General features: G+C 36.8%; 1 protein-coding gene across 1 annotated transcript; it reads left to right on the forward strand.

Moving 5' to 3' along the window:
- Positions 1–1161: 1161 nt before the first annotated feature.
- On the forward strand, positions 1162–7811 carry LOC114469536 (UDP-glucuronosyltransferase 3A1-like). Its single transcript, XM_028457109.1, has 10 exons — positions 1162–1281; positions 2377–2478; positions 2571–2691; positions 2807–2970; positions 3879–4043; positions 4123–4331; positions 4402–4547; positions 4947–5032; positions 5836–6055; positions 7327–7811. The coding sequence occupies exons 1-10, from the start codon at positions 1200–1202 to the stop codon at positions 7592–7594; spliced, it is 1563 nt and encodes a 520-aa protein (XP_028312910.1). The 5' UTR covers positions 1162–1199; the 3' UTR covers positions 7595–7811.
- The last annotated feature ends 4832 nt before the right edge of the window (positions 7812–12643 follow it).

Below are 12643 nucleotides of genomic sequence, written 5' to 3' on the forward strand. Positions count from 1 at the left end.
TATTTATCAATCTATATTTAATTTTTGGACAATATTCTTTTTTGCAATTTTTAACTTTTGTATTTTTCCCACTTGTATTTAATTTAAAAATTTCCTTTTTGTTATTTTTCACATTTATTTCGTTATTAATTTCTTTTGTAATTTGCCAGGTTTGGTCCCTATGAATGGTATCAGGATGGACTCCCTTTAGACTTTATTTCTTTCTTTGATACACTCCAGCAGTTCCTCTGACTCGCTCGTTTTCTCTAACGACCTCTCTGACACACAGAGGAGCATCAGCCGCGTGTACAATGAGTGCATTGTCCACCATAACCTACATGTCAAGCCTGACTTACCAGAAGCTGCCCACCCACACCACCATAATTCACTCAACGCTAGTTTGTTAAAAATCAAAAAACTATTCAAGCTAAATGGAAAACCTTTGACACTGATGTAAGATGTTCAGATTTTTTAAAAAAAACATTATTTGTAATTTAAAAAAGCGAATACTATAGTGCATAACACTGCAATATTCTGTCGAAATGTGTAAAAAAACATCTCCAGCAAAGTTGATCACCCATCATCATTGTTCTATAGTGAATACATGATGGATCTCAGTGTGATTTCAATCCTGATGACTTTATTAATTGTTTGAATTAATTGAAGGAGCTTTAGCTCTGCGTACGCCGCCCTCGCCCCCTCCATCACGCTGCCTCTCTTCCCTCCCCTTTTTCATCATCTGTGCAGAATCTTTCAGGTCTCTCGGACTTCCCCGAGTCTGACTTTAGAGAAAACTTTTAATCGCTCACATCACATGTATCATATGCTAACAGAACACCAGCTGAATATTTGGGGCCAAGACTTTGAAAAATAAGTCAGAATCTGACACATTTTCCTATTTTTTTTTTTTTCCAAAGATTTCTGAGCTGATTTTTGGAGCTCAACACAAAAGGTTTCAGGATTTTTCCTTTAAAAGTTTGTCACGGCCGTCTGTTTTAATGCTTTCTATTGGATCATATTTTTCAAGTGGTCATTTGACCTTTTCACCTTTCACTTTTTGTCTTCCAGACACATTTTTGTAGTTGCCCTGGCTACTAGTTTAAAGACTTTTTCAATTTTTTTTCTTTTTTCTTTAAGAAATAGGAATTATCGCTCTTTTTTATTTTTTAAGAAACAGACAATTTTCCTTTAGATCAGCGAATGGCTCTGTGGTAAACATCATGGGTGTTGCATTTTGGCTATTTTCTCTGCTGACTCTTCCTCTGCTCCAGTCTGCCAAAATTCTGACCATCTGCCTGATAGGTGAGTATTGATCTATGAAATGCCTTTTCCTTTAATAGAAATCAATGTTTATAATAATAATAAGTTTAAGAAATAAGAAACACCAGATTTTAGCTTATGATGATAGAGAAATTGTATGTTTTTTACATTATAATGTTTGTAAATCATGTTTATGATTGTACGGTATATTCAATTTTTTTTTTTAAATTTTCACACTTTTCCAACATGTCATGCAACACAAAGTGGTTCACCTTAAAAAGAGAAGGTGCAACAATTACAAAGCGTCCCATTGTTCCCAGACCATAAATCTTTATTGTGTATCCCCTTTCTCCTGTTTATTATTTTTGCTTATATCAATAGTTATCTTAAAGTGTGTGTGTTTATTTAAATCAAGAGACTAATGTTTATAATTTCACCAGCGTTTGTTTATTTCTTAGTTTGTTTATCCGTTTATCATCAGGATTACGTTAAAACTACTTAACTGATTTTGACCAAATTTTAACCAAAAATAGACCTTGTACGCCATGGAAAATTCCATTAAATTTGAAGGGGATCTGGATCAATATACTGATACTGGATCAGTTTCAAAAATCCAATTCCGTCATATCTCGGTTTGTAATTGACGGATCTTAATGAAATTAGACAATTATTAGTATCAGTTTCAATGAAATTGGATCCTGATTGCTCATTTTATTGTAATTTTTTGTGAAAATGTGGATTCCCATACATTTGGACCTACTGTATTGGTTATTAAAATTGTTTTAATCTAAGTCAGAGCTTGTTTCTGCATTGTGGTCAGATTGTGGAGCCTAGAGTTCACAGCAGGGTGACGCTGCTTTTAGTTGTTATGCTGCAAAGAAGTGGAACAAACTGTCAGCTAATACATGTTTAAATCTAAGTTCATTTTTTCTCTACTGCGTATGACTAAGAGGGGGATTTTTTTTAATCATATTACTGTTGATTTAATGTTTTTGCTGCTGATTTTATTGTTCTTATTGATTTTTAAACTGTTAAATGTTTTCTGTTGCACTTTTTAATCATTTAATCACATTGAATTGCCTTGTGTATGAAATACGCTGTAAAAATACATTTGAATTGTCCTTTTTTCTCCTACAGGAGGAAGCCATTACCTTTTACTGGATGAAATCTCTCACAACCTGCACCAGCGTGGTCACGAGGTTCTCATGCTGTTGCAGCTGGGGAACCCAGTCATTACAGGTCAGCTGTGCATCATCTTCTCCTATTCTCTACCTGTGAACAAGTGGCAGCACTGTAATAATTACTAGCTGTCACTCGTTCTGCACCTGCAGGCTTTTCCTACACGGCTCGTGCTGATAGTTACCAGACCAGCACCTGGTCTATGGGAGAAAAGTACATCAGGGAGTACAATGGATGGTTTCTGGAGCAACAGTCACAGTTTTTCCTCGGAAGGTGCCAAAAATGATAAACAAAAGCTGTTCAATATTAAGAGATAGTGTGCAACATGAGCAGTTTTTTTTCTCTCTCTGGTTTTTAATGTAAAATGTAAATTCCTTCCTCTCCTCAGGGATCACTTTAATGGCTTTTTGAAATTCGTTGGGCACCTGTCGCACCAGTGTGATAACTTGTTGGGAAACAAAGAGACGATTACATTTCTCCAGAAGGAAAAGTATGACATCATCATCCTCGATGCATTCAACCCGTGCTCCTTCATCCTGGCTCATAAACTTGGTATTTAATGCTAACTTTTTCTGCTTCAAATTCAATTCCATCTTTTAAAAAGCAGTGGTTCTCAACCTTTTCAGCCAGCAACCCCCAAAATAAGAGAAAGACTGGGGACTCCCACTGTACCTGAAGACATGAACATAGAAGAACAGTCATGTGGAGACAGGGTCATCTATAAGGGGGGATAAAGGGGAGAGATTTTTGGGGTCCATCCATAAAGTCAGCAAAATGATGGTCCATTGTTTTATGAATCTGTGATAACCACATTTTTTATTCATCTGAATAATATCCACTGTTATCCAGGAACTTTATTATTTGGGGGATATATAGTCATTACAAAGATGTAAATCCTTGTTTTAATCAGAAATAAAATGGGTTAAAAATGACCAAAAATGATGGAAAAGTTGGTGAAATGGGATTTTAAAAATCACAGAAATTAGCAAAGTGGCCAAAAACGGACAGAAAAAGTGGTAAAAAAAAAAAGAGAGAGTTCAAAGTGTCAATAATTGCTTAAAAAATCTTATGCAACATTAGGTGGAAAAGTGGTGGAAATGGTTTATAAGTGCTTAAATGTCTTGAAAGTGGAAAAAGTTGCAGAAAAAGCACCGAAATTTGATGGAGAGGTGGTTGAAATGGGATTAATGTAAGGAGCAAAAATATGGCAAGAAAAAGTGATGAAAATAGATTCAAATATAGGAAGTTTAGTGTAGTTGCAGAAAAAGGGTGAAAATAATCAAAAAATTGTTCAGAAAATATTCTGTTTCTTGAAGGCATCTGGCAACCCCCTCCCAGTGTCTTGCAACCCCAAGGATGAGAACCCCTGCTTTAGAATACAGCCTCACTTCAGCTAAAATAATGCAGCACTGACGTTTAAACTCTGTCAATGATGTTAAAGTGTTGCTTTGTTGTGTTAGGGGTTCCATACGTAGCGTTCTATCCTGGAATGCTGAATGGTCCTCTATCCATTGCTCTACCGAGCCCCGTCTCCTACGTTCCTGTGTTTGGTTCTCAGCTCTCAGACCAAATGAACCTCTGGGATCGGGCTAAGAATCTCCTTTTTTCCATCTTGGCTCCTGTTGGTGAGAATGTTACAACACCAGAGATAAATGGCACCATGTTTGTGTACGGTCACATTAACTCTTGTGCATCCTATCAAAGGGGAAGATCTCATATGGTCAACGTTTAAGGACGTGGCTGAGCGTCACCTGGAGTCTGGGTCACCTCCTGGAGGTCTGAGGCAGCTGCACCAAGGGGCTGAAATGTGGGCCTTCAACACTGACTTCTCACTGGAGTTCCCCCAGCCTCTGATGCCCTACACTGTGCTAGTGGGGGGTCTCCTCAATAAACCAGCAAATCCTCTGGAGCAGGTGGTCTGACTAGATAGTATGACAGATGCACTGATTGATAATCATGACGCCAAACTGTGCCACTCCTCAGGATCTGGAGTCATGGATCTCCAGCTTTGGAAGTGCAGGTTTCATTGTTGTGACTCTTGGATCGATGGTATCATCCGTCTCTGTGGAGCGTCTGCTGGTGGAACTGACCGCAGGGTTCTCCAGGATCCCCCAGGGCGTCCTCTGGAGGTATGAACAAGAATACTGTAAATACTAAAATGTATGCTAAACCAGACTGAAGATGTTGTGGATTGATTTAAAAACAGTAATTTTTTTAAGGGTGTAAGAAAAAAATTGATTCAGCAATATATCGCAATATTTCACCGCACGATTATCGTATCGATCCAAAAAATGCCCAAATCTATTTTTTATCATGTTTTTTTAACAAAGAAAACCCATTTATTTACGCTAACATATGACATATCTTGCAAGTTTAAAAAATGAATAAAGTATTTCATACCATTTTGTACTTGTAAAGGTGAAATTTGTAATTACTGATATCGCCATATATCGCGATGTTTAGTATCAGGCTATATTGTATCGTGACATGCAGATCGTATTCAGGTTCAATATGTGTTTTGTCTTCAGGTATGATTCCCAGCTGTGGCCATCAGACCTGGACAAGCCTGACAACGTCCGGCTGCAGGAGTGGCTGCCTGTCAATGATCTGCTCGGTATGAACACACTGCTCAGCATTATCTACAGCCATATTATGCAAGCTTACATAAAGCCTTTTACTGCATGTGGAGACTGTACAGCAGAAATGGGCAACTGGTGGCCCGTTATTTGAGCTGTTCCCAAAAGTCAATGCACAAACTTTCAACAAAAAAAATACAAAACAACAACATTAACACTCAAAAGAAGGACAAAAGTTCACTAAATGATTCCAACACTCAAACAACAAAAAAGCAAACAAAAAGAGACGACAAGAACACATAAAATTAATAAAAAAATATATACAAAATATCACCAGAAACACACAAAACCACAACAAAAACACTAAAAATGAGAGATTTACTAAATGATAGCAAGAACACATAAATAACAAAAAAAACAAACACAAAATGACAGTAATATTTACTAAATGACACCAGAAACACACAAAACAACAACAAAAACATACAAAAAGAGAGTGAAATTTACTAAATGAAGTGAAGATACTAAATAATACCAAGAACACACAAACAACAAAAATGCACACAAAAGGAGAAAATCATTTTACTAAATGATTCCGGGAACACTCAAACAACAAAAAAAGGACAAAGGGACAACAAAAACACGAGAAATGACAGAAAAATATACAAAATAACACCAGAAACACACAAAATGACATCAAAAACACACTGATACTTGGATCAGATACAATCCCATATTTGTGGCCCCTTTAAGTCAAGGGGAGTGCCCTACACTAGCTCATACTAGATTCATGCCCTCTTCACTCAGTAATGATGTTCTCTCCTCTGTTTACCCCATGCAGGCCACAGAAAAGCGCGTCTTTTCATCACCCACGGTGGACAAAACAGCCTGATGCAGGCAGTGTACCATGCTGTTCCTGTGCTGGGAATCCCTCTGTTTGGAGACCAGTTTGATAATGTGGTGAGGGCTGAAACAAAAGGACTTGGCCTCACCATCAACCCCACACACATCACCAGGGAGCTGCTCAGCACCAAGATTCATACACTCATACAAGACACTGGGTATGTGGAGACAACTGGGCCCCACTGGTGTTTCAACTACATATTGCAGGGTTAGGGTCAATTACATTTTTTTCAGTTACAATTACGTTTTCAATTGCAACTCAATTTCTAAAGTTTTATTACCATTAATCACAATTACTGAGCCTGCAATAAATAACCTGACAGACGTTAACCTTCCTCTTGTGTTAGCTTTCTGTTAGCATTTCTGATGATAATGGGTAGTTTGACCCATGTCTTAAATCAGCTGTAAAATACACTAAAAAATATGATCTATTATCTAATTTGTTTCTCATCTCTTAGTTTCCTTGTTAAGCTTCCCAATCAATGAAAATATTGGTATTAATAAGTGGGTGTCTGAGGATTTTTTCTGCCGGTTTAGTATGGAAGCATATTGCATTCAGTTGAAAGAAAAAAGATGTTTTTTCTGAATAATTTTTTTTTGGTTTGTTTTTTGGGCTATTTTTTCCTGTTTTATGCTATTTTTTTCTGTTTTTCATGCTATTTTTTTTTTTCTTTTCTGTTTTTGGGACTAATTTTTTTTCTGGTTTTTGTTGCTATTTTATTCCTGAGTTTTGCGGGCATTTGAAACAACAGATGCATTTATTTCTTTATTGAGTGCAAACATGGCCGGCCAAAAATGAATAATACAAACACTATTAAAACACTAAAGATGTCTGGACTAAAATGACAAACAAAGTTAGGTTGGCAGTGTCAACAGACCGACCGAGCGTGTTGACCTTTTTACACCTCTCGACCTATGACCCCCAGGTCACGCATGCACAGTTCTAGAGTGTGAAAAGGCTTATTCAGAAAAAGAATTAGCTTGACAAACAGAATAAACTACTCAGAAAGAACTGATTTTTTTTTCCAAGTGAATGCAATACACTTCCATAGTACAGCTTTAGATTTATATCTTTTTTTAAATGGTAAAATATGAGAAAACTTGATAGAAACATATTTTATCAATTGTTAACTACATGTGTGTAGAACTGTACATAGAACTGTAACATGGTTCCCCAGTTTTGCGATAAATTATAATTGACAATTTGTATAGAATTTTCATGCCAATTGCAATTACAATCTGAAATCAATTACAATTTCATTACGATTATGATGGCAACAGATTTTTTCAAAATTACAATTACAATTATATATACGCCTCTGTTGGAATTAATAATCATTTGTGATTACAATAATCATTGGCCCCACCCCTGCTTTACAGGATGAATGACTTACATTGGTAATGTCCTAGACCTCCTGTGTTCCCGTAGGTTCAAGTCTTCTGCGTTGCTCCTCAGTAGGATCCACAGATCTCAGCCTGTGGCTCCTGATGTCCGACTCGTTCAGTGGGTTGAACACATTTTACACAGTGGAGGAGGAAGTCACCTAAAACCAGCGTCACATGGTCAACCTTGGTACAGGGACTACTCTGTGGACTTGGTGCTTCTGCTCTGCCTGTTGCTTCTTGGACCCACACTTCTCTGCTGGACTCTCAGTAGGGCTAAAACTAAAACACACAAACACAAAAAAACTATGTAGTCGTGACACTGATTGTTTGTCTGAGCTGTGCCTTTGCTCTTTACCTGTTGGAACCATCGATAGCTGCCTTCGTATTGCTAACAGATGCTTGAGATCAATAAAAAAAAGGCTAAAAGCTAATTATCTTTTCCCTCTGATTATCTCGGTAATGTTTTATAATCAAAACTTTTAGTCAAATAATTTAAATAAATAGGACAAGAGAATTCAGACAGTGCAAACCTCCACCAAACACCAAATATCCTCTTTGCCAGATATTGGAAGTTATACGACAGTTCAATCTGACAAAGCAATTTGATTGGACGAGAGACATTCCATGAGTGCTGATATAGAGTATAACAGCACTAAAACTTTTTACAGACATTATCATTCCGCTGTACAGGCTTTCTAGTCACTGTTATTTAACTATCTTAGAATGTGACAAACAATTGATGATGGACATATTTCTACAATTAACAATTGATCTAAATCAGTGTTTCCCAAACTTTTCATTGTTTCGTACCCCTTCAGACATTGAACCTGAATTTCCTGAAGCCATGTACCCCCTACTCCTGCACATTTAAAAACATAATAATAGTACAATGCAGCCCTACAGCACAAATCTGGCCCTTTAGACCATCAAATTCGGCCTGCAGGAGAAAGTTAAAAAGACAGAAAAAACACAAATTATTGTCTAGATTACCAAATAATTCACTTGTAGATAAATCAGCTAGGAAATCTCAGATATCTAAATACACAAATTCAATGTAAATTCCACAATATTTGAAGAATCGCAATTTTCCCACGCTTTTCCCATGACTCCAGTCATTTCAAATTTAAAATTGTTCAAAGAAGTCAATTTTCCTGCAATTATTTCACATAATTTCCCCAAATTAAATAAAAATTGGTCTCAAAATTAATTAACTTTTAAAACAGAAAATCCTGCAGGGACTGATATGTCACTTATTGCTTGGATATTGTTGGCACCTTACATACTTTATGTATGAGTTATACGTCGTGTACAAAGTACAAACGTAGGTACATTAATTCATGTTTTTTTTAAATTCCATTCACGTACCACCTATGAGAATTTGTGTACCCCTGGGGGTACCCGTACTCATCTTTGGGAACCTAGGATCTAAATAATGAACTGTCATCAGACTCAGAGGAGGAGGAAGGGAAGGACAGAGGGCTGGATGCATCAGCTCAAACCAGGTGAGTCTTCTTGCTTAATACTCTAAACTAATACAATGCGCTCATAGAACTGTTGTATAAAAGCAATATCACACTAGATGTTGTGTTGCTGTGCTGAATATCAGCACTGGTGTGATTATCAGCAGCAAAGGAAAAACATTTTAAATAAGTTTTAAGACGCAAACATTTACACGTGACAAGAAACTTGCCTAATTGACAGCAATTGTAACAACAATACCACAAGCACTCAGTGAATGCAAACCTCTGCTAAAAACAATTTCAGCCCCATTAATAACAATACAGTAGGTCTAAATGTATGGGGCCCCCCATATTTTTTAGAAAGATCGCAATGAAATATGCAATCTCGATCCAATCCTGATGAAAGGAACCAAACTGACATAACTTAGTCAAATTTCATAAAGATCGGTCAATTATGAACTGAGATATGGATTTTTTGAAATTTCACCAATAATGAGGGATAGGAATTTTATTATTTTTCAAACTTATCCAGAATCAATGTATTAGATCCGTATTTCCTCGAAAATCACAAAATTACAGCATAGCACATGCAACAAGATAATCTAATCCATCAGATATTTTATACATGTGTTGCCTTCTGCTTGCAGTGATTGTTTCAGTCATATTCTCTGTTCCACCCTCAAGGTAACAGCCTCAGTACCAAGTGTCCTGCCCTCTCCCCTCCCAGTGCTGCAGTGTCTACCAGTACAGATCAGATCAGATCCACATCAAGCAACACCTCCGTACACAGCCAGGCTCCATGCAGGGGAAACTGAAACGAGGGATTAGTGTGTGTGTGTGTGTGTGTGTGTGTGTGTGTGTGTGTGTGTGTGTGTGCTGTAGTCTCCTAGCTCTAAACTCCAAGCACCACCTGAAGGTCTCAACTCTGACCCCTCCACCCTCCTTTGCTGGTTTCCACTGAGTCTCTGTCCCCGTCCTAAACAAAAGCCTGTAATGTTTCACGGTCTGTGCTCACTCCACAGACCCCTCTTATCCCCCCCCTCCCTGTTTTGTTCTCCTATCCGCTCGTCACATCTGTGTTGGGGGTTAGCGGGGAGGAAAATATAGATGAGCCAGGAAATAATGACCAATTAGGAGGACATCTTGTTCTCTGTCCATGCAGCTGTCCATTCCTTCATTCTGTAGTTGCATTTCATTTGTCTGTTTGTGTGACAGTGGGAGCCAGAGATTCTTCTCTGCTTGGCACGCAATCTAAATTAGGAACATGACGAGAAAAAAAAAAACATGTCACATAAATCAATAATTCATAGAGAGAGTATTTAAATCTCCTATTTTCCTCAAATATTACTCAATCTGACCCCAGGGAGCGCAGTAACATATTTTCAGAAAATTAAGTTTTTGTGTCAGGCACTTTGTTTATCTGTTGATGACATAAATAACTCGTTGACAATAAAACCTTGACCTGTTCTCCAACGCCACCATCAGGTCAAACTCAGTTTTACAGTTGGTGTATCTTGAAATCTTTCATCCAAATCTCTTCAAAAGTGGGGCGCACATTCATGACTCTCACAGGACGAACCATATTGATTGATGTTAGGGACCCTCTTTTCCTCTCAAAAACATATTTATTTACTCTTTTTTTTTTAAATCTCTTTTATTGTACCATACTTCTGTCTCAGACACATTCTCCTCTATGTCACTTTTACTGTGAAAGAGCTGTTCCAAAACCTCACTGACTGTAAACCTTTTCCTAGAGGACATTTTCAAGACACACACACACACACACACACACACACACACACACACACACACACACACACACACACACACACACACACACACACACACACGCTTAATTAATTGTCCCCATTAAAGTAGGGAAAGTCATGAAATATGAAACAAAACTAGTATTTTTTGATTGATAAACATTGAATGGGGTTAAATTAACCCCAATGATACTAGGAAGGTTAAGCCACCCCGAGTTTAACTAAACTAACAGCTTTAGAAGTTTAATCATGATGTGGTGAAAACCAAACTAAGGGCAGCGCGGATCCTTTGCCTCAAAGCAAGAAGTTCCTGGTGCTGGATTCACTATCCAGGGAGTTTGCATGTTCTCCCCATGTCTGTGTGGGTTTTCTTCAGCTACCTCCCACATTCTATAAACATACATGTCTGAAATTCCTCTATGGCTTAGTAAAGACATGAATGGCAAAACACATTCAGAAAACTAACAACAAATCTATGTATAAAGAAAGTATATAGAAATACAAAAGTCAGAGTTTCAAACCCACAACCCTCAACCCAGAGACAACCCTGAATAGAGTGAAGATACTCTTGCTTTTTAAAACCTGAGATTGCATTCAGACAGAGTCGGAGGTTTTGCTTTGCTGAATCAATCAATCAATCGATCAATTTATTAACAGATTTCAAATGAACACAATTGAATCAGCAAGTCACATGAAATCAATAAGAAAACAGGCTCTCAGGGTCATCATTTCATTTATCCAGTAGTTGTTATCTGGTCTCTCCTCCAGATAACAAAGCAGGAAGACATTTTAGATCTAACAGTATTATTTTAATTAGAAGATTTAGAAATCAAACAATCAGTTATAGTAGTTAATTCGCGTAAAAAATACATGTAACTGATATCTGTCGCTTATTGCTTGGATATTGTGGGTGTTTTACATACTTTACATATTTATATGTGGAAGGGTAAACTCGAGAACATTAATGTTAAAATTGAACGTAAAATCTGCGGCCCACTTGAGGTAGAACTGGTCCATATTTGGGCCCTGAACTAAAGTACTAAATATCTGACTGAGCTTGGATCTCTGTTATCAGTAACTCATTTATGATGTGACTGCAGAAACCAACACTAAGTGACTGTAACTATCTCAGCTGGCTTTCCTCTGGTGATGATTGATGATGGAAGCCAAATGAAGTCCTTTTTCAACAGATTTGTGTTGATGCGTTAGAGCGCCATCTGGTGACTATTAGTAAGTAGCACGAGTTAAAGAAGTTATATCAGAGATGGGCAACTTTTATTACAGCGGGGGCCATAAAACAGGGATTTCCTGATCTGAGGGCCACGTTATCAACATTCATTTCACTATTTAGAAAAATGAGCATTAACACAGGGTCGATTTGTGTATGTGTTGTGGTTTATTTAATTACATTTTTATTTTTATGTAGTGTTATTGTGTATTTTGTACATTTCGTTCTGATTTTATTTAATTTTTTCTGTAATTTTGGATGTTTTTTTAATTTGTTTTTGTGTATTCTTTGTTGTCGATTTGTGATTTTTCTTTTTCTTTTTTAAATCTGCAATTTTGTGAATTTTTTGTGTGGATTTGTAAATGTCCCTGTTATTTTTGTGTATTATTGATCATCTCGTCTCTTGTTGTTTGTTTTGGTGTATTTTATGTTTTTCTGTTGTCATTTCGTGTATTTTTGTGGTCGTTCTTTTTTCTGTTTCTATAGTTTTTGTTGTCCTTTTGTGTGTATTTCTGTAATGTATGTTTAAATTATATGTTTTAAAAAAAAACAAGGATCACATAATGAGCATATGAATATTACAGTAAATCAGAATATTTGGTATTCAAATGTAGGATGTCAATGTAAAGATTAAAGGGATGGCAGAATAATTAGCATAGATAAATACAAATACTCAACGGGATACACTTAGTGAATTACACATTACACAATAAGAGTATTTCAGTTTTAACAATAAATAAATATGTGATATTGGGAAAAAAAATACGTTGAATGACTAATAATAAAATCGTTAAAATAACTACTATTAAAAATATTGAAATGATTTAATGTTTCCAAATATTTGCCTTTAAACGTTTGTGACGCACTCGATGCCTATTGGCTGCTTTTAGCAAAGGGCGTGGCTAG

This window comes from Gouania willdenowi, chromosome 9 (assembly GCF_900634775.1).
Source record: "Gouania willdenowi chromosome 9, fGouWil2.1, whole genome shotgun sequence".
Classification (NCBI taxonomy): domain Eukaryota; kingdom Metazoa; phylum Chordata; class Actinopteri; order Blenniiformes; family Gobiesocidae; genus Gouania; species Gouania willdenowi.

Coding starts and splice junctions, on each gene's coding strand:
- LOC114469536 (XM_028457109.1), top strand. CDS start 1,200: ATGGGTGTTGCATTTTGGCTATTTTCTCTGCTGACTCTTCCTCTGCTC. Junction 4,044..4,122: donor TTCCATCTTGGCTCCTGTTG/GTGAGAATGTTA, acceptor ATCCTATCAAAG/GGGAAGATCTCATATGGTCA. Junction 5,033..5,835: donor GCCTGTCAATGATCTGCTCG/GTATGAACACAC, acceptor TACCCCATGCAG/GCCACAGAAAAGCGCGTCTT.